General features: G+C 42.9%; 1 protein-coding gene across 3 annotated transcripts in view; it reads left to right on the forward strand.

Moving 5' to 3' along the window:
• SHROOM2 (shroom family member 2) overlaps nucleotides 1-16,919 on the forward strand; it is a 127,310-nt gene extending 110,391 nt beyond the window's left edge. For all 3 annotated transcript variants that reach the window (XM_075428264.1, XM_075428254.1, XM_075428259.1), the window contains 4 exons: nucleotides 2,187-2,738; nucleotides 4,175-4,355; nucleotides 8,985-9,257; nucleotides 14,054-16,919. In XM_075428264.1, the coding sequence (XP_075284379.1) occupies nucleotides 2,187-2,738; nucleotides 4,175-4,355; nucleotides 8,985-9,257; nucleotides 14,054-14,320 (1,273 nt within the window). In that variant the 3' untranslated portion in view covers nucleotides 14,321-16,919. The remainder of the gene's footprint in view (nucleotides 1-2,186; nucleotides 2,739-4,174; nucleotides 4,356-8,984; nucleotides 9,258-14,053) is intronic.
• The last annotated feature ends 5,492 nt before the right edge of the window (nucleotides 16,920-22,411 follow it).

Below are 22,411 nucleotides of genomic sequence, written 5' to 3' on the forward strand. Positions count from 1 at the left end.
GCATGCAGCTGTTGACTCTTCTTTAAGAACGGTGTCTTGTTTATCAACAGGATAAACAGAGTGAGTGTGTGTAGGGTTTCCTGCAGCATTTTAGGTAGAACAATGTAGTGTGGGGAAATATTGGTGGTGTGCAGAACCCAGCTATTTCCAAAGATGACTATTTAGCAATAATAAAGATGAAAAGAGTGCATCAGTAGATGTGCATCAACAAATTTTCAGTAAACATACTGTTTTATTCCAGTAAACAAGGTCAAGTAGTGGCTGTGCTTGTGGCTGGAGTAGAGCTTCGTAATAGCCACAAGCAGAGGTGCTGCATGTCAAAATTTCATGCCACAGCTTCACAAATGGAAAACCTTCAGGAACCAGGAGGGTAGCGATTGCAGAAATGGAATTTCTGAAGCACCTGGTGTTGAACTGTCTTTGCTCTGACTGAAATCAGTTGACTTGATGATGCCTTAAGTATTTGGGGGATCTTTTACGAGGCTAAGAGGAATGTACTCAGAATCTCAAAATGAATGCTGGGCATTTTAGGTAAAGAATTGCAGTCAGCTCACTTCTCTTCCAGTTACCCCACACACACACTTACGGACGCATCTTGTATTTCCACCAAATTCAAAAATGTGTTCCTCTTCAGAGTCTGTGCAGTGCAAAAGGTGTGGGTTTTGTTTAAAAGCAAACAAAAGAAGGGGCAGGCCTCTGCCCAGCTCTGCTGCAGCCAGGAGGAGAGCCCACAGCTGCAGGCAGGGAGCTGGGGCTGACTGGCGGACACGGGAGCGAGCTCTTTAAAACGACAGCTACCCTGAATGAAAACACCCCGGCAGAATAGAAGTGGAGGGGGTCAGCATCGGCTGGGAAACCTGCCCCAAAGGCTGGATCAGTATGCCAAAGCACGTCCGCAAAGCAGTTGAGGAAAGTGAATACCTACTGGGAGGCTGCAGAAGCAAATATATCTTTAAAATGGAAGATACAACTTCTGAAATATACAAAGTCAAACAGATTTTGCTGTTCCCTGTGAAACAAAAGTACAGCACAATAAAGTATAAGTTTATTTTTAAGGAAAGTGGCACACCCACACTTAGAGGAAAAGAGCTGTAGTATGTCTTGGTCACTTATCTGAGAGGCGGCAAGCGACCCAGCCAGATGAAACCAGATATTTTAGCTAGTAGGCAATGTTCCTCTACTGGCTATGGAGCTTCCAAACCCACATTATGACAATAATTTTAAACTTTCTGCAAACTCAAAACCACCAAACTAGACTTCAGTTTCTTATATGGTTTACATAGAGCATAGATGTTTCAGTAATCTTATTTAACATGTAATTGTCTAATTTAAAAATCTAAGTTAGCCTCCTCTTTAAATAGCTTGCCTCACTGAATGTCAAAGTTGGCCCTTTGTGCTATGCAGTACAGAATTTTTGCTGTAAGCTTCCCTTAAAAGGAGTACCCAGAGTTGTGTGTTATCCTCTTTGGTGGCTGTTTTTTCTTCTTTAAGTAGAAAGCTAGGACACCATGGTGGAATCTATTTATTAAACTTCTGTATCTTGTGTGAAATTTTACAAATACAGATTTATTTATTTTTTTAATCATGTAATTAAGCTTTGAATAATTTCCAGGTCTTCCATGTGTGATTACTTTTTATTCTTGTAGCTCAGCAAGGACCTAGCCTGCAGGATGCTCCCATCTGGTCTGTTGTCTCTTCCCTTGTGAGAGCTGGGAATTGATGTGAGGGCATCATGAGCTCCCCAGGCAGCTAAGCCGCCTGTCAGGCCAAAAGCCGAGGCCACTGTTCGATCTGTCTGAGGCAATGAGGTTTGCTGGAGGCTTGTTTTCCTCCATATGTGTGGCAGCAAAGGGGTAAAAGGCAGTTCAGCAGCACAGTCTCAGATCTGGGGCCTGGCTGCTGAGAAAGGACCCTCATGTTCATGGAAACAAGCAGAAGTCCTGTACCGTGAGTATTGTGCAAGGCTGATATTAGGATTACTTACAAATGAACTAGTACTATTTAAAATGTGTGGGCAGAAAAGAAAACATGTAGATTTAGGGTTTGAGATACAGTGCAAGGAATATTCCATTATCTAGATCTCTTATCTACCTTTTTTCATATTTGGGCTTCCCCTCTGATTTGCAGATAAGAATTGAGATGCAAGATTCTTCCGTTTCTAAAGATTAATTTTCCTTATTTTCCAGAATTGAAAGGGTTATAGACAACAATACTACGGTGAAAATGGTTCCCATCAAGATAGTTCATTCTGAGAGCAGTGCAGAGAAGGAGAGTCGGCAAAGTCTTGCCAGCACTATGGAGCCTCCTGCTTTACCCAGTGGTTTGGAAAAGGACCAAATTAAAACACTCAGCACTTCTGAGCAATCCTATTCACGATTCTGTGCTTACACCAGGCAAGGTGTAGAGCCAGAGCCAGAAGCCAAAACCAAACCAGCTGACCCTCAACCAGCTGAAGAACCTGGGAGCAACTTGAAGGACAGCAGTGCTGCCACGGCAGCAGTCAGCTACGTAAAGGCCAAAGAGAAGACCTTTGAAGACTGGAAGTCAGAGGAACTAGCCAGAGAGATTGTGGGAAGAGATAAATCTCTAGCAGACATACTAGATCCTAATGTGAAAATAAAAACAACAATGGATCTGATGGTTGGAATATTCCCTAAAGATGAACACCTCCTAGAAGAAGCTCAGCAGCGCAGGAAGCTCCTGCCAAAAGTTCCTTCTCCAAAAATTTCGGAGGAGAAGTGAGTATTACTTTCTGTAGGCCAGTGGTTCCTTGTAAGCTGCTGTCCTAAGTGTGTCAGTTTTCCTAGGGGGCTGAAGGTGAGGTTCTTCTACTGTTGGGGTTTGAGGCTTTTCTAAGACTCTTCCATTAGAATAGCAGTCAAGCATAATACTGCTAATGGTACCACTAATGACAGAAAAAAGTACAGTGTTGTACAATATCTAAAGTTTCCTGAGACCTGGTTGAAAACTATTTGCGTGAGAACTTGAGGAATAATTAACTTCTCCCGTTTCATAGTGATTAGATATTTCACCAAGATCATTTGGTCTAGTAACTGGATGGAGAACGAAAAATATTTTAGCCTTTATTATGTGATAAAAATTTACAAAGACAACTTATAGTGGGCATGAGGCATTTCATAGAATCGTGGAATGGTTTGGGTTGCAAGGGACCTTAAAACCACCTAGTTCCAGCCTCAGCTGCCATGGACAGGGACACCTTCCACTAGACCAGGTTGCTCAAGGCCCCATCCAGCCTGGCCTTGAACACTGGCAGGGAGGGGGCAGCCACAGCTTCTCTGGGCCTCACCACCGTCACAGCAAAAAATTTCTTTCTTATATCTCATCTAAATCTACCCTCTTTCAGTTTAAAGCCATTACACCTTATCCGGTCGCATGCCCTTGTAAAAAGTCCCTCTCCAGCTTTGTTGTAGGCCCCTTCAGGTACTTGAAGGCTGCAGTAAGGTCTCCTCGGAGCCTTCTCTTTCCCAGGCTGAACAGCCCCAACTCTCTCAGCCTTTCCTCATAGGAGACGTGCTTCAGCCCTCGGATCATTTTTGTGGCCCTCCTCTGTACTCGCTCCAACAGGTCCATGTCTTTCCTGTGCTGAGGGCTCCAGAGCTGGACACGGGACTCCAGGTGGGGTCTCATTTCCTGGAAGTGAAGGAGAACAAGTAAAAGATTAAAATTCCATTAAATTCTATCCATGTCGATGTTCTGTGAGTCTTTTGTTTTCTTGGTATGAGTTACCAAATGAAGTTCGAGCCTTCTTGCGAAGTTTATGTGTAATTCCATAATCAAAAAGGTAAATACTTATGTTGTAGTGTCCCACATTTGGCAGTCTGAAAGGATGCTCTCTATGATGCTGAGGTCTTCGCATTACTTAGTAAAACGTAACTTTACATTTTGTTTCCAGCTGAGATATCTTAGGTCCATTTCACTTGTTGTAATGGTGAAAGGTTTTTTGCACTACTTCAGTTTTAGCTTTTGATGGGCATGTGCTGAGTTCACAAAATTTTCTTCACAACCAGTATTTGACTATCCTTGTTTCCATAGGTAATGGCTTTCTGTTGAACCCTCCTGCTTGCTTGGTGAAATTATGGCTCTAAATGGTTGTCCTTTCTTTTCCATGATTAGGATGTCAAGGCAGTTAATGAAAGTTTTTGCTTTTTACCAGGAAAGAGGAGCAGAGCGCGCCGTCTGCCATCTCCCTGACAACCAATTCTACTTACTACAGCACATCTGCACCAAAGGCAGAGCTGCTGATTAAAATGAAGGACATGCAGGAGCAGCAGCAACAGCAGCAGAGCGAGGATGATTCTGAAGATGAGCTGGATCATGACTTGTCAGAAAAGAAGGTAAAAGTAATTTCTAAAAGTGTGATGGGAGGCGCTCACTTGTGTGCATTTCATTAACTGTGAATTTGCTAGGTAAACACCCCTAAATAAAAGGCCGCCTAGATGTGCAGGATCACTTGGAAAATCAGCCTGTGGGGTTTTTTTAAGGGCAGGGGGCATTGTGAAGTGTCCAACTGTGAATTTAGGAACTTCGTATTAGGTGCTTTTTGCAGCTTGATACGCATTTTGGAACGTCCCAAGGGGAAAAGTTCTGGGGAGGTTATTTTCAAATATTGTCTTCCATTTGAGATTCTAGTGTATTTCTCTCACTTGCTATATACAAAGAATCAGTAGTGCTTATGCATCCCACTGTAATTGATAGTGGTTTTAGTTGCTGATATTTTTGAAATTTAGGTCTAGGATTTGGGTGTGTCGTGAGAGAGGAGGAAAACACACACACACCCTTCTCTTTTCACTTTTTGTTTCTTTTTTTATTTCTATGGGCAACAAACCACTTTGCCCCCTATTTTCTCCTACCTCCCAAGTTAATAACAGTAGTGGTGGGAGATAGCTAATCAGCTTGATGGAGTCAGGGGAAGTTTCTCATCACAAGGGAAGCAGTCTTCTCCACTCAGGTCAAGATAATACCCTGGGTTTTAAAATGATGATGTAATAGTATTTCTGTGGTTTGAGAAAGTGTTGTCCTACGTTAAAATCATCACACTCATCTCATTAGTGATTTGGCACAAAAAATTTTAATCATAGTTCCTAGTACGGATAAGCTGGAGGAAATGGTCTGTTTGATCAGTTAAAGTGAGGTGGTTTAACTCTGTGTATCTAAGTCAGTAATGCAATGGTGTGCAAATCGTTTCTGTTAAAATCAGCTCTCTGCTTAATAATCCACTGCCAGGGTGCATTTGGTAATCCAGTCCCAAAGAAAAGTCTTTTAATTAAATATCAGGAATATTTTTAGTCGCTAAGAATGAGAGAGTCCTTAGGAGATTCCAACCTCTGCTTCAGTGCAGGCGTGGATGCCACTGCATTTGTGGGGGCTGTACTGTTTTCTGTTACCACTCTGGTTTTTCTGATCTCCCTCAGCCTTCCCTCCCTCCCTCTGCCCCCGCTGCATCACACAGTTCAATGCAGCGTGCGGTGTTGGGGGCACAGCGTGGCTGCAGCGGGAGAGCTGCCCTTACCCTCTCGCCAGACAGCTGCTGATTCCAACAGCTGTGCTACTTAGAGAAATTAAGGACTTCACTGCATTTGGAATAATTTGGGTTTATCTGGTGCCACACATGACGGTCACGTTCATCGTTCTTGCTAGAATTAGTTTCCTTCTCATTAATTATGGAGTGTATGTATGGGGGAGGCGGGGTGCTATAAATAAACTAAACCTTTCTTGTTTGCCCAATAAGCTAAATAATAAAGCTTTTATAAGTAAAAGTGCCATTTGTTTAGGTTGGTGTCTGTTAACAGGAAAATCATGTTCACCCTTTACATACTCCTCCCTCCATCCCCCCAGCTGCAGTATACATCACTAGTCATACGAGATAGGAAATATTTCATGAAGGCCTTTTAGCAGAGCTCCCCTGTCTTCTTCTCTAAATATACAAATTGTCATAACCACGCACACACTCCTGCTTATTCCTCTGCCTGCTCCTCCGCATGCGTCGGGATGTGACCACTCAGTTCAGTGGGCTTTCATCCTCGATCTTGTCAGAAAATGTATAAAACTTGTGGCAAGTGGGTCAAGGCATCTTCATAAAACAGCCAGAATATATAGCTTGGCCCAGCTTCACATATCTGGCAACAGTTTAACAAGGGATCGTTAGGGATCTGAACACTTTAATAGCACACTTTACGACTTCAGTTATTTTAGAGGAGGCATGCGCCCAGAACCTGTTCCTTGATTCCTAGAAATTGGTCAGTTCTGTTATGAGATACCTCAATTGCAGTCCACTGTGGAATGATTGTAATATTTGTCATTCTCTGCTCTGCAAACCAGGTATGTGTGGTGCTTTTTTTTCCTTTCGAAATAAGTGTAGGAATTTCATATAGAGTTGTGTTTATTTTTTTTTTTCTTAATTTGGGATGATGCCTGTATTCCCAGCTAGCAGGAGTGGAATGTGTGTCTCGTACTGAATTTATTGTAGGTTTACCACAATTATAAAATATTGAACAGATGTTAAAGACAGTACAGGAATGTTTTTTTTGTAGTAAGGAAAATGCACATGTGGCTGAGTAAGAAGTGGCCCCTTTGCCTTTAGAAAAGTTTCAGTAACTCCTGAACAGTGTAAAAATAATGGAAGAATACCAAGTTTCTTCTGCTTTGGGCCTGAACTTCACGTGAAATGGGGTGGTGAGCTGAGCAGAGTAATTTACATGGAGCATGCCAAGCAGTGAATCACCTGAGCAGCACTTTGCTGAGCTACTTTCTGCGTTGCTAGTCAGATCAACAAGAATTACTGTAAAAATAGGAGGTTTTATTGTTTTGTTGTTTACTGGTACAGAATTCACAGCTATAAATTATTCATCTGCCAGTTTCAAGATGCAGATTGGAGCTCTTCTGGTTCAGTAGATATTGAACGTAATACAGGTCTTCTGCTGGTTAGCAAAAGCACATAGTGAGCTGTAGCTGCTGCATCCAAAGGCTGCTTCATCTAGGTAGGAAGCAGTCAGTGGTCATAAGCCAATTCTTAACAGATATGACAGTCTTAAAGAGGGGCGAGTACTTAAGGCCGCCTCACTGGCAAAAGTGGTCCTTTGGAGGCTAGCTTCAGCTGCCTGGGGACATCTAAATAGGATGCTACTGGAAAAATGGCTTTTTGGGGGAATTTAAAGAAATAAACTTTATGAGAGCGCTGATCTGGATTGTCAGACCAGATTGGTAAACGTTGAGCACTCGTATGGCTGTTTTTCCTTCGAGAAAGCTGCCGCACAGCTGCAGAAGCTAAAAACTCGAGATAGTAACACAGAGCACAATGGTACCCTGTTGTGTTTCGGCTGGTAAAGCAGCAGCATTGTGCATGTCATCTGAGGGAAGTGAGAGCGCAGCACTGTGACCTACATAATCCAAATCAAACTGCATTTGCATTCAGAGAAATGGCGGGGGGGAATCAAATCCTGCAGATTAATCAGTCAGTAAAGCGGGCATCTGTAGAACTGCTTACTACCTTAATCTTTTGGGCATCCACACTAACAGCTAACCCAAATCCAGATTAACCTGGCCTGAGTATATTAAATAAAAAAGGAGAAAACCAGCCCAGATAATCCGTATGTTGAATTTCTACTTTCAAAAAGGCTGTTAAATTTTCAGGGTGTAGTTGCTTTCTGTTAAGATGGCAGACGTTTGTTTGTTCCCAAAAGAAACTGGCAATGACTGTTCAGTGGTGTCTGAGAGCAGTAGCTGGTATCAGTCTGTTTCTCAGTAGTCATGAAGGCTTGTAATCAGATTTGCATTGAGAAAGCGTAGTTCCTAAAGAATGTCATGAGTAGTTTTTTTCAGAAAGAATTGAAGGGGTACTGTGACATAATGACTATTTTAAAGGATGTAGTTTGCATTTAGAAATTACATTAAGCGGTGTATGTCTAAAGAACGCTGTGGGAATTTTTCTTACCTGAAAATAGCTGAATACTAAATAGGCGTCTACATTTAAAGGAGTGAGGCATTTTTAGGGTGTGATTCATCTCCTGCTAGGGTAGATGACTAGCTGAACTGAGTTCCACCCCTCGTGCGCAAGTGAAAGCTCAGGGACACGTTAAGAAAGGAGCCCTGTAGCCCAAGCGCAGGGAGGTAGCCGGGCAGCACGAATGGAGCCCAGGTCGCTGAGGGAGGAGATCTGGGCTCTCGGTCTGACTCTGCTGCTGATGCACCTGACGTGCTTTCTCTAAGCCAGGGCATGTGCCTCCCAGGCAGTGGGGGATTGTACCAGGGAAACCCCAACAGACTGCAGATGAGGTGGAATATGACAGTGACAGCCGAAGATGCTTGTTTGGTCTCTTGGCGGAGCCACTTTGCGCAGCTTCGCTCGGGGCTGCTTTGTACGATACAGAAGTAGATTTTGTTCTCTGTTCTGGTCTGCAGGGATTATGATTATGTGTAGTGTTTAACGCTAAGAATTTCTGAGAGTGGCAGGACTGCTGTTGGAGGGATGTTAATAATATGCAGAGAGGAAGAAAAAGCTAAACAGTGCCCTAGTTTTAACTGCATCACGTGGAAAATACAGAATTGTTTTCCTGGTACTGTTTATCTTCCTAAGTGTACCTCTTCAGAAAGGTGTTATGGACCTGGTATTTAGAGAGAAAAGGATGTGCTGTACTTTATGCTGCTCCATAGCAGGCTTTGAAGCTGTTGAAAGAAGCAGCAGGAATGCTTGCTGGGGGAGGGTCAAGTCCTTCATCTTTTGCCACAAAGATAAATTGCTTTAACACAGGTCTCAAGCTGAGCATTGTAGACATACATCCTGAACCTTTGAATCCGGAGGTATAGACCTTGGACGTATACTTACACATATATTTATTTGTAACGCACTCATTGTCAAAGCCACATGGGAGTTTCAGTGTATTAAAATGGAAGGTTTCTGACGTGACTTTCAGAAGTGGGGAAAAATGCAGTAGTGCTAATAATTCTCATTCCCTCTATTTTCACAGCAAGAACTTATTGACAGCATTAGCAGGAAGCTGCAGGTGCTGAGGGAAGCACGGGAGACACTTCTGGAAGACATCCAAGCAAACAATATACTGGGAGAGGAGGTAGAGGCCATTGTGAAAGAAGTCTGCAAACCAAATGAGTTCGACAAATTCAAGATGTTTATCGGCGACCTTGACAAAGTGGTCAACCTCCTGCTGTCCCTGTCGGGTCGTCTGGCCCGGGTGGAAAATGCCCTTAATAACCTGGATGAAAATACCTCTCCAGAAGAACGGGTGAGAAAGGCCAATAGTAATATCACTGCATTTACTGAACCTGGTGTGGGGGTTTCTGCTTGCTTTTGTTTTTCTAAATTGCAGAGCTAAAGGTGAGGGATACTGAATGGAGAAATCCCATAAGGCCATTCTCTTTACACTTCTTAAAACTTTTTGCCTTGACTTTTGCTTGGAATACTAAAACTGTAAGTGGCTTGGTGAGAAAAAGTGGTGGTTTGGGGTGCTACATGCTGCAAAACAGACTTCTTGGCAAAAGTTTAAAGAAAGAAGGGAACTACCGATAAGAGCATAAAAAGGAGGCAAACAAAAATATTCTAACAATTCAGGATGGGAAAAGGAGTGTCACTTTGTGCCGTAATGCAGAAAGCTTACAGACTTCTTTATACTCAGCAAGGATCTTGATAAAAATCTGTAATGTTGTTACAAAGAAAATGTTTCTTACCTACTACAGCTTCGTCCACAATGCCTAGCAAGGAACAAGAGGAAGAAATGACAGAAGGACAAGTCTTCTTAAAAATAGGGAGGCAGGGCAGGAAGGAGGCATTGCAAGAATAATTTTTCGTTCAAAAACGTGTTTTACCCAAACAGAATAGCCCTGTGCTGATGTGGAGGAATCCCAGCAGATGTGAAAATTTCAGGAGCATTCAAGGTGCTCTTACCTGTTGGACCCCATCTCTGCTGGCAGCCTTTTGTTTAGCTCAAGATGCCATCAGGCCTTAGCTGGGAAGCAGATCTCTAGCAAGACAGATATGCACCAAAGGAGAGGTGTAGACTTGTGCGAAACTTACAGGCTAAACTAAAGTGGGGGGAGTGGGGGGGGGGGGGGGGGGTGTCAAGTGAGTTTAGCTTCTGCAGTTAAATGAATGTGAAGCGGGATTTTTGGCTTGTAGCTTTGGACTGAAATGCCAGCAGTCCACCTAAGTGTTGTAACAAGAATTTTTTCCACAGGCTGTGGATTCATGTCATGTTTCTTCAACATGCTCCGCTGTTTCACCAGTAAGAACCAGCAAGTGCTGGGACTAGTTTGAAGCTGTGTTTTTGCTGTTTGGCCCTAGCTGCTGCTAAACATAACTTGCTTAATGGCTGTCCAGACCCCTCTCCGACTGAGGCAAAGGGAAGGTATTTGACAGCTTATTAGAGGGCAGATCAAAGCTTCTGAAACTTCAAGAAATGTAATCCTTTTTTAGACTTCTTTTTTTCTATAATCTGGTTGCAGTTGCCTAATGGGTTTAAAGATGGGAGTGTTAGCTGAGGAAAGAGCTACCAGATGATGTGAGCATATAGGAAACACAGCTGGGGAGCCGTGATAAAAATAGCTTATTAGCTAGGTGTGGAAAAGGAAGAAGGTGAGTAGGTGATGTAGTTAAGGGCAGTCAGAAATTGTATGCTGTCAAATTTAGACTGACAGAAATCCAGATCCCTAACATATTCTAATCTCCATTCATCTTCTCATATACTGGCACCAAAGCCTTGCCATAGTAACGTCAGAAGTATATCTTACGGGCAGAGATGCTTCTCAGATGGATGAAGTCCCCGGGTACTTTGACTATAAATACAGTGCATGTAGGGTTACATGTGCTTATCTTTGAATTTGAACAGGCGCGTGTGGCTTTTTTGGTTGTCCTTTGGCATTTTGTACTACTTGGTATTTTGGTACTAATGTACCATGTAAATAAAACCGGGGAGATTACTTCCATCCCTGGGGATTGTATCCCTAGTGATCACTGGTTTCTTTAAAATTATTTTTTTTTGAAGCTGATGTTGTAGTTTTGCACTTTCTAGGAACCACCAACAGCTCAGCAGACTTTCTAAATAAACAGTATGTCAGCAAATAATCATAGAATCATAGAATGCTTTGGGTTGGAAGGGACCTTTAGAGGTCATCTAGCCCAACCCCCCTGCAGTGAGCAGGGACATCTTCAACTAGATCAGGTTGCTCAGAGCCCCGTCCAACCTGGCCTTGAATGTTTCCAGGGATGGGGCCTCCACCACCTCTCTGGGCAATCTGTGCCAGTGTTTCACCACCCTTATCATAAAAAATCTCTTCCTTGTATCTAGTCTAAATCTACCCTCCCTTAGTTTAAAGCTATTACTCCTTGTCCTATCGCAACAAGCCCTGCTGAAAATATTTTCCGCATCTTTCCTATAGGCCCCCTTTAGGTACTGAAAGGCTGCAGTAAGGTCTCCCTGCAGCCTTCTCTTCTCCAGGCTGAACAGCCCCAACTCTCTCAGTCTTTCCTCATAGGAGAGGTGATCCAGCCCTCGGGTCACTGCTGAATATTCTGTTAGATGCTCCATCGTAGGTCTCGTTTGCCACAAGGAACACTATCAGGTATTTCAATTTTAGCTTCTGAAAGAGGCTTCATCTGAAACAGCTACCAGCCCCCTTCCTTCCACACAGTGAGACCAGTGTCTTCTCATTACTTTCCTTATCAATCAAAGCCAGGGTCTGTTGAGAACCCTGAAGTGCTAAACCAGCAGTCCACAGATGTGGTCAGGTGCCTAAACCCACAAGACCTGTTATTGCAAGACTAGGGACAAGTACCAGGGATAGCAGTTTAAGAAAGAAAAAAAAGGGCCAAAGATTATTCCATCAGAGGACCTTCAGATGGCCTGTGTGCCAACTGCAAAAAAATTTTCTGCATTCTGCTTGGCTTTGGTTGGTTGAAGTCAGTCAGATAACACCATCTGACATCATTTACGCCTTTAGGCCTGGTGAGTCATTGCTCAAAGAACCTCCTGAAGAATGGTGTCTTGACCTTGCCACCATGTATTTCACTTTACCCTTCGAAACAGGCTTTCTGGTGTCTGTCATCTTTGACAGAGGTAAAAGCAAATACAAGAAGTGTCTCATTTGCCTTCTACCTTTCTGCATCCGACTTGTCTCAGGTAATTCCCTGAACCTCCACGAGGGCGGAGGTGCTAAGGTGTCATGCAAAGTTCATGGCGAAAGTAGTGTTTACTTTCCTTGAACTGTCAGGTTACTCATGTTCATCTTAAAGTCATGCCATAGGTTTGGTAAGAAGAAACCGTACAACTTAAATCTCAGGAATTGTTATGAAGGACTAAACATTTGATTGTTCTCGGGTCTGGTGACAATGATAGAAAATGGCTTGAAAAACAGAGCTATTTCATCCCAAGGTTAGGCAGGTATCTCTACAACTGAGCCACCAGCTGGCTGATATATCCCCTCTTGTGTTCCTCAGATTCTGGCTAATTCTTCTTCTGCTTCTCAGCATACACACAAGCTGCAAGGCTGCCCTGGGGAGCGGTCTAGCCATGCTCCCGAGTTTGGACTTCGCTGCTAGTTCCCCTGGTGAATTTAGGAGAAGAGTACTTCCATCTCTTTGCAGCAGAAGGTTCTGCTTGCAACTTGCAGTGGGATTTTTTCCCTGGCAGATGCTCAAAGGAAGACTGAACTGTGGTTTTCCTAATCATGTGTGATTTCTGTGGCTTGTCTTCCGTAGCTGTCTTGAATCCTGAGTTAATCTAGGCTCTATATTTTAAGTACACTGAGAGTGCAAGTCTGAAAGCATTTTACTCTCTGAGCACTGTGCTGTCTAGAGAAAAAGAGGCAGCACAGGATACATGTGCAACCCGGACCGATACGTCTGTATCCCCCTTTGTCTCATAGTTCTATCTTGAAAGTAGTCTATTTTGTAGTCTAGAAAAACGCTTTACTGTAAATCCTTTAGGCTTATTATAGCATGTGTGATTTAACATGAAGTCCAAATGAAAAAAAGGACACATTTATTTGAACAGACTGTGGTTTATTGGAAGACATCGGTTCTTGAAGAAAATTCATCTCTGAAGCAAAGCCGACAGCTATGGAGCGGTACCTCTTAGGGGAACTTTTTAATTAAGTTCAGAAGTCTGTACAGGGATTCATGACAGCAGAGTAGACCAGCCATGCTCTCGCTGGAAAAAGGCAATCGCTTCTAGGCAGACATCTGAAATAGGTCAGATTAATAATGCTTCTCTTTCTTTCCATACACTGCTAAGGGAGTGTAGCCGAGCGATTCAGGTGTGGCTGGCTTCTGTGTAGACAGATGACGTTGGGTGAGATGTACCTCATCCTTAATGCTCGTACAGATGCGTAAATGGGACATGGCTCCTGTCTGCTTTCTTTGTGTGTTTCTCCATTCAACCTCCTTTTTTCCTGCACGAAGCAGGAAGTTTACAGCCCTTTTGGGAAGATGATGCTTTTTTTTTATTTTGTACTTCCCTCCTGTTGTCTTGCCCCAGCTCTCGCTCTTGCTCATATCTGAAGACCACACGACTAAACGTCTCATAGAGAAGCCTTGTGCATTGCAGCAGAACTGCAAAATACCACAGTGTCAGGAGCTGCGCAAGAATAAATTGTTCCCTTAATTAGTCTGTTAATGGCTTCTCTAACCACAGCTGTTACAGTGTGGAAGTTTGGTGCTGCGTACTGAAGATGTAAGTCGTTGCCGAGTGAAGTCTTAATTTGGAGAACTTGGACGTTTCTCAAAGGCAACTGGATTTTATAGAACTATTTCGAACTACTAAACAGTAAAGTAGTCTTTGAAGTTCTTGCTGTTGAAGCCAATAGAAATTTATGGTGCATCTTTCGTTGATTCCCTACTTCTTTTTTCCTGTTTGTTAATGCATTTTATTAGACTACCCTTTAAGGAGCAGTCTTATTCCACCTCTCTTGATTATTCAGGAAAGTCTTTGTCTTTGCAGATTAAACAGACTTCAGACTTACACACTAAAGATGTTGTCCCAGCCTGGTGAACCCAGTCAATTTTTAACTGTTTTTCTTTTCTCCTAAGCGGACATTGGTAGAGAAGCAGAAGCTGCTGACCCAGCAACACGAAGATGCAAAAGAACTGAAGGAAAACCTGGATCGTCGAGAGCGCATTGTCTTTGACATTTTGGCGAACTACTTGAGTGAGGAGAACTTAGCGGACTACGAGCACTTTGTAAAAATGAAGTCGGCCCTCATCATTGAGCAGCGAGAGCTTGAGGACAAGATCAAGCTGGGGGAAGAGCAACTGAAGTGTCTGACCGACAGCCTCCAACCTGAACGGCTCAAATAAGAGGACTGAGTTGGACCAAGGATGTGAAAATTGGGCAAGACGGAAGGGATGGGGGAATTTCCAAGTATACAAAGGAGCATCTTGGCTGGTCTGAGTGTCCAGTAGAGAAACAAGTGCACAAGAGAAAAATAGCTCTCACAACAGCAATAATGTTCTCTTTCATTTTTTTGGGATGACGTATTTAATTTTTCAGAACACATTTTTATTGCTGGACTCTACAGCTGTTTCTCATTGCGTAACTTACAGACAGCTCCACAGAAAAAGGATACACTCTTAACCTTTCTGCTCAGTAAGCTGGAAGTCTGTGGCAGTTGTGCATGCAAACAACAATGGTTTTTAGAATAGGCTGTACACTTTCTTTATGTGCAGATGCTGTACAGACTGCTGGGAAACCCAACAGCAATTTATGAATGCACACAAATTTAGGAGCTCTAAATTTAGTGGCTTTTAATTTTTTTTTTTAAACACATTAAATAGGGGAAGCGTGCATCTTATAGCTAATATATTCAGATTGCTGAACTGTAGCGTCACTCTGATCCTGTGGCATCAGACACCTTTTTTGTAATACTGTATATAGGATGGCACTTTCCCCTTGCAGAAAATAATTTTACAGTCTCAGTTAAACACTTCTTAAACCAGCTTGCAAATCACCTAATGGCTACCTTGCTGAAGATTTTTTTAAAAAATTATTTTGCAAGACATAGTTGTACACCTTCTTACTGCAATGCAAGCAATTTTCTTTAGCAAGTTGTACTTGATTTAAGAAACAGGCTGGAAGTACTGTGCTGATTTTGTTCAAAACATTTCCTGATCTAAATTATTTTGAAAGCTCATTTGCTCTTTCTTGTGCTTTCTATGCATGTTTTTATTCTTCTTCCCCGAAAACCGCTACACTTTATGAAAGTAAATGTAGGCTAAGGACACTGCTGCTGTAGTTGTTCTGATTGCTGAACATTGTGATGGTTTCACGTAGACGGTGAAGTTATACTGCAGTTGACCTACCTACATAGTGCTGTTCGTTCTTCCCTCTTTCTCAGACTACCAAACACAATATAAACAACTTCTGCCATGTAAATACTGCGTGTTACTCGGAGCATCTCTGCTTTGTAACTGTGAACCTAAGTGGGTTTTGTTTGGTTGTTTTTTTCCATTGCACAATGATAAATGAGAGGGTGCTAGTTCACAGTACCAGATTACTGGTTGTGTTCTGGTAACACTGCCATTGACTTACAACAGATGATTTCCAGTAGCTCTAAAAAGCGGTGCTAACTCGTGTTTTAGCGCAGTAAAAGGTTACGCTGACTTGCTCAGATAGCTACAGAGAAATTCTGTAGCGTCTAAATGTCAAGTTCTATGTTACGATAAAGTTTTGCAGGCAAAGGAGAGTCTTGGATGACTGTGTATATGCCATTTACACTGTAGTACAGAAAACATTTCTCTCTCCGTAGGCAAACAGGTGCCCAACAAGAAGCCATTTTTGAGGTGGATGTGAATGCCAGTCCATAGCTAAGCAGGTTGAAAATACAAGTAGTTAGGTGTTGAAAAGAGAGAGAAAATAGTTCTTCCCAGTATTCCTGCAGTGGCAGCGTTCACAAAAGTTGTTCTGTCCTTTGTACCTGAATCCTCTCTTTTGCAGTGAGAGAACCAGAGAGGTGCTGATCAGCAAATTCCTCGCGAGTTGGGGAACTGGGGAGCAAAAATCTTCTGGAACTGGTTCTTGTACAGACAGATGCAAACATCAAAAGGACTGTTGCTCCCCTTATAGTGCACTACTTTGTACACCTGGACCAAATCCTTAATGAAATTATGTTGATGTGTATCGGCTGAGGTCAGGTGGAGCTACCCTTTTACAAGACCTACAGCTGCCCTTAGTTTCTTCCTCCTAGTTCAGAAATGTAGTCTCTGGCATCTCACAGTTATTTGCTGCTATGTTCCTAGGACAAGTGATCCCTTTGTCCTTAAACTTATCCCTTAACCGTAACAAACCCAAAACTAAACAATTCCCAAATAAATTATGCTTGTCTCTTAGCTTGGAGAAAAGTGTGCGTTGTTTTATCTGTGGCATTTAAAAAATTTTACGTATTGTGGTTACTCTGAAATGTGTATGTGAAATGTGAATAATAATATAATTACAATGTGTTTGTATACAGTACTTTGATTTAGATCTTTCTGATAAAAGGTAGCAATATTGTGAATGCTATATATATATATTATCCTTTTCACAGAACAGTTGCGTAGACACCATTCTTTCCTTTCCTTTTTTAAAATTGTGTTGAAAATCTCTCGCCCTGGGAACCTGAAGATGGCTGCCTCCAAATGTTATGTGTAAATCTGTAAATAGCTATACTGTTGCTTTTTGAAAAAATCTGGTGCTAATGTTTTGCCTTTGGCATCCCGGGGATGGCTGTTTCTTCACCTTATGTTGTGCTCAATTCTAGATCTCTTTGTATAGTGAAAGATTTCCACTATGTTTCTCCAACGGTTTGGATCCTGCAGCCCAGAGTGAAAATGTACAGTTTTCCTGCCTGACACTTAACACTTACCTACTGACAAATGGTATTGCTTGCCTTTGAGAAAATAAACTGTATTTCAATGTAAAGTTAGGTTTTGTGTGCAGTTTTAACTGTCAAAACCTACTGTTTTGCTGTGCAGCGTTAGCCATCTCGTGGTGCCCATCAACAGTGCCTACAGCTTTGTAAAGGCCAGGCCAGCTATCTTGTGGTCTGAAGTGGCGTGCTGACTTTTCACAGATTATTTAACATGTTGACTCATTGGTCATTCTCAGGCTGCCAGGGTAAGGAAGTACCAGAAATGTGTTCGTGTCTATTCAGTATTTGAAGTGTGCGAGTATGAGAGGACAGAAAGGAAGATGTGTTACGAGGTGGATAAAATAAATCAGTCTCCCACAACTGAGGGAGTGTATGCCAGCGAAGGAGTTCAGATTTTTCTGCTTGGGCAATTACACTGTTTTGACTTCATCCTGTGTTTAGAATGATATTTCATATGGAAGTAGCTGAAGTCAGTGGTCCTCGAGACTTTTTGCAAGAGCAGATCACTGTGAACTCTCCATCGCTAGCAGACTTCCACAGAAAGATGCTGATCTCAGTTTAGTGGGGGTGCTCAGACTAACTGCAGAATCTTCCACCTTGTTGGGAAACATTGTCATGTGTGCATAAGTTTGTAGTAGAGGTGACCACAGATAATGTTTTGTAGCTTGATAAATCATCCCAGAAATTAATTGTCTGTGAAGGTCTCTATCGTAGGAACTATCTGGTAAAAGGAAGTTAGGGAAGGAAAAATACTTGGCTATTTGTAGGATTTTTCTAAACTTCTGGTGATGCTTTTCACCTCCTTCTTCTCTCCCTCTTCATGTACGTGGACCCACCTCTTGTTGCCTGCTTTCCTGGGCGCTTGGTATAATCCAGGATGGCAGCTACAGGGGAACAACAGCCTGGTTTTTGTGTACTGTTTGAATTGGAAAAAAATTCTTCTCTTTAAACTGAAATTAGGCTCTTTATTTTTTGTTTTGGAGTATTTCAGACCCTCATATTTCAAAGGAGTCACCATTTCATGGTGTTCTTTCCTAATCAAGCTTAAATTGATTAATTTTGTTGTACTTCATTGTCTCGGTTTTTAGAGCTGAAGTAATCTGCTGGCAGTCCAACAGCTCGCAAGGCGTGATGATGGGTACACAGTAGAATAGTATCTCCTGTTTTAATGGTGTCCGGTCATTTATTGCAGAATTTCATGGGTTTGTTCTAATTAAGGGCTTCTCAGTTATGGGGGCAGTTTTAGGGTATAAATTGTTTTTTCTACATGCTTGGGTAGAACCTGCCCACAGAGTAGATGTTATAAAAATTATGATTATATCTTTACAGGACCATATATTGTCAATTGTCAGCAGTGATAAATTGGTCATCCTGTTCACTTACAACAGTGCCAGTCTGTAACTTAACTAATTGTAACAATCCACAAACTGTAAGATGGGTTACCCGTGTGGTTTAGTAGCTCACCTCTGAAATTCTGGGTTTCATTCTCCCTACCTAATGTTTTGATAATATTTCTATGAAACATTCTCTGTCTTGGAGGCTGCCTCCTAAATTCAGCAGGAGGAGATGGCCCTGCGATTAGTCTGTGCCTTCCACCACTGCCAACCATGTCAGTATTAGTGGAGTCTGTAGCTATACACCTAGTTCTCGCTTCCTCTGATCCTTCTGGGTGCAACAAACTGCTATCTGGTGAGGATAACAGGAAACTTGTCCACTGTCATTAACCAATTGCCTGCTGCTTCTCTCGAAAACCTTGCCTGAAGCTGGGCGCTGCCACGGGTGGGATACCGAGAGTATCTGGGCTACTGATGTGGTGGCTTATGGCATCTCTTCTGGAGTGAAGCAGGACGAGGAATTCTGTGCGTCTCTGCTCACTAGGTGTGAGTTGTTAACCGAACATGCAGTAGCACCGCTAGAGAACAACCAGATTCCCACGCGTACCCACTTTTATTGAAATATTTTTATTTGCTATTTGTGATTGCCTGTTTTAACACAGGAGAGATTTTACTTAAAGCAAATAGATTTGTGACAGTGGAGCTGAAGACATGCAAAGTGTTGAAAGACACAGAAGAATAATTATATTTATTTTCAGTAACGTAAATTTCCATCAAAATGGTGGCTAAATGAAGCCTGCATGCCACAAGTCACAGGTGAGAATACTGAAGAATTCTAGATCTGTGTTCATGATATTTTAATGGAGTTAGTGCAAGAAAGGCTTTTCTTAAGCGCATACTAAGTTGCAGCTATGTTAACGAGACTTCATTCCTTCCAAGCAACTTCCAGAAGAGGAGCCAATGTTGGCTTTGAAAAAACTGTGGTCTGACACATGTTGCCAAGGGTTGTTCGCTTGCTGCTGGTCCTTGCGACTGCGTCCTTTGCTAGCCTGGAGGTGGATGGAGAGCCTGTTCTGTTCACTGGGTAACGGATGTATAGTTACAAGTTTTACCAAAAAGTTACTTTGGCAGAGCTGTAAAGTCCAAAAGCCTGAGAGGAATTAACAAAATCCTCCTGATGAAGATTGTTTCAAGCATTTAGTTTCAACATCTGTTTCACTTCCCAGCTGTCTGCTCTTCATAAAGTGTTTGTTGCTGATAAATTAGGCTTGTGTCTTTTCTAACAGCCTCAGAGAAACAGAAATACAATGAGCAATTGCAGATTAAATAATAAGCAATGGAAGATAAGATTATTTATCTCAGTATCTAAATAGAAAAGCATGAGTCTTGCGAGTACCGTTCATAGCCACTCCCAAGAGTTACAGCTTCAGCAACTTTCACACGCAGGTATGGTTCCTCCACAGATAAACGGGGAAGTGGAGCTGTGCTGATCGAAGTGGCCAACGCTGACCTGGAAGGGGTGGAGCAGGGCAAATTCTTTTTATTAGTAATGGGGTGATACAGATCTCAAGGAGCTGAAAACTAAGAAAACCTGGAAGGATCAGTGCCCTGAAGGAAGAAAAACAACAAGCAGTGAAGTGCATCAGGGCTGTGAATTTCCCGCTTCTCTCTTTCTCCGTACATGACACAGCAAAACCATCTGTCTCTATGTGCTAGGGCAGGCGTTTTGCATTACTGTAGTGGGAAAACAACCTTAAAGCATCTTTGAAATTTAAACTTATGGGGAACAACTTGGAATTTCAGGTTCTGGGGTCTCACCATGTGAGGAGACCACCGTCCTGCTGTTCAGTGCACTCAGTAACAGCCCTTTCTGGACTTGGGCGACATGTAACGGCTCTCTGGCACAAACGAGCACTCAGCACTGAGGAAGTCACCCTTTCGCTCTAGTCACCCTAAATTCTCTCAACAGCCTGGCTGGCTGGATATGTTGAGATGCTGGGGTCACCTGGCCTGCGAGATGAGGGTGTCTTCCATCTTGGACAGCGCACCGCACATTCACCAAGTGACTGGCCTGGCTTGTTCTCCAGGGTCTTGCTTCCATAACTGCCGCTTCTTGAGAGCTTGCTTTACCACCAGGCTTCTGGCTGAGGGCAGAGTGCTGTCCGATTCCTGCTCAAGCTGGACCATCGTGTGCTGCCAGGAAAACATGATTTAGAAAGGCAGAAGCAAAGCAAGCCTAAATATTCAGCCCAGGCGTTTGGGTATCGAGAGGGAGCAGAGGGTCTAGGGTTTCTGTACCTAGGACTGCTGACGTAGTTCGTGGCAGGCAATCAGTGCCAGATGTAGCCCAGGGAGGAGGATGACCAGAATCTGCCCCGCTGCCCTGCCTACCCTCCAGATGCAGGACAGAACATCGGGCTCTGAATCCAGGATTGAAGTGCTGGCTAACTGCAGCATTAAGATAGGCACCAAAGGCTGTTGAGGATACAGATACACCTTTCTCCTGTTTTCTTCCTAGTCTGAGGTGCCTGCATGCAGACACTGACACTAAGACCAGTATTGAAGTCCAACTCCTCTTCTTCACTGTGTATGGGCTGCCAGATCTGGATTTCCATTTCGGCACAGAGCTGGGGGCTGAAACTAGGAGCCTCATTGGCCTTGGTTCCCTCTACAGGCGAGCTGAGATAAGGTTACCAAAAGAGCTCAGTTCAACCCAGATACCTCTCCCTTCCCCATCCCCTGCTCTTTCTTTAGGAAGACAAAGCTAATTTAGGCACTGAAATCAAAAGTGGGATTAATCCATGCCTTAGGTGCCTAACTCCACATTAAATTCTAAAGTCCTGGGTGTTGTGGTGCACGGCATTAATTGCAGGTTCGTTTGTCAAATGCCTGCACATACTGAGTCCTTTTCATTTGAATACAGAAGATATGTCTCCCTGGTTTGAGATCTAGGCATTCTTACAAAACTCTGTTCGGTCACTCTGCTCTCCAAATCTTCTGTGTATTTGTATACATTTGTAGTTCAAGAAACAAACAAAATACCTTTTCCTCCTATTTTTACAGCAATGGGGAAACAAAAGAACTAGGTGAGTAAACTCTGTTGTCACACTGGTTTTGCGAAGGTGGAGTTATTTCGACCCAATGCGATGGGCAGTTCCACCACACAAAGAAGAGATGATTACAAAAGAGGCACAGTGGTAGCGGTCACCACTGGCCATATATGTGGCAAACAAGGGAGAGGAAAGTTGTATACAGCAAGGTTGGTAATCTGGATGTGTTCAAACAAAGTGCCATTTCATACGGTGACATGCAAAGCAATTAATCAAAGAGCAAGAGATCACGTGGACAGGGTGACGGCATAGAGACCAAAAAGCAGTGATTCTCAAAAACTGCGTGGGGTCCCCGGGAGCGAACAGCTCCTGTGAGCTCTGTGCTCTGGGAAAAAGGCTGAAGCAGTGGCTCAGAAGAGAAGGGGAACCTGGGGAAAGTAGTATCTTGCTATGCAATGTTACTGAAAATGTGCTAAAATATTGTGTCCAATTCTACTATCCATATCCAATGCAAAGGTGTTGTAAAACTGGAAAACATGAGAAAAGGCTCATGTAAATTATTAGAGAGTAAAGAGTATCTCGTAACAACAAAACCAAAGAGCACTCACTGACCAAAACTGGGATTTAAAGATTGCTACGTATGCACTGCCCAGCATCGCACACAAAATGAGACTCACTTAGGAGAAAAAGTCCTACCAAGAACCAGCAGGCACAAGATGGACACATGAAAATAAAAATAAGGTGCAAATGTTTCAGGGTGTCAGGAGTACAGCACTGGTGTCATGAACGGCGGGGAAGGTGTGCGGTGTCAAGGTCGGGCATTCAGTCTGCAAGTCAGGAAACTCGGAATGAAAATTTTATGGTCACCATAAATCCACCTTTTGTGTTTGAAGTTCTTACGTTACATGGTCACGTACCAAGGTGTGACTGCTTTGGTAAACATTTAGATTGCTTTATAACTGGGGTCTTAAAAGAGCAGAGGTAATTATAACACGTGGCTTTTGTAGACTGGCAGGTCAGAAGAACGGGTGGGAGTCTGCAAGCCCTCAGCTTGCAAATGGGGCCTTGAGTGCTCCAGGCAGCCCGTCTCCATCGACAGATCTTTCTGCTTCCATTGCAGACCCTCTCCATGCATGCACCTACAGGAATCACCACAAA

This window comes from Opisthocomus hoazin, chromosome 1 (assembly GCF_030867145.1).
Source record: "Opisthocomus hoazin isolate bOpiHoa1 chromosome 1, bOpiHoa1.hap1, whole genome shotgun sequence".
NCBI lineage: Eukaryota > Metazoa > Chordata > Aves > Opisthocomiformes > Opisthocomidae > Opisthocomus > Opisthocomus hoazin.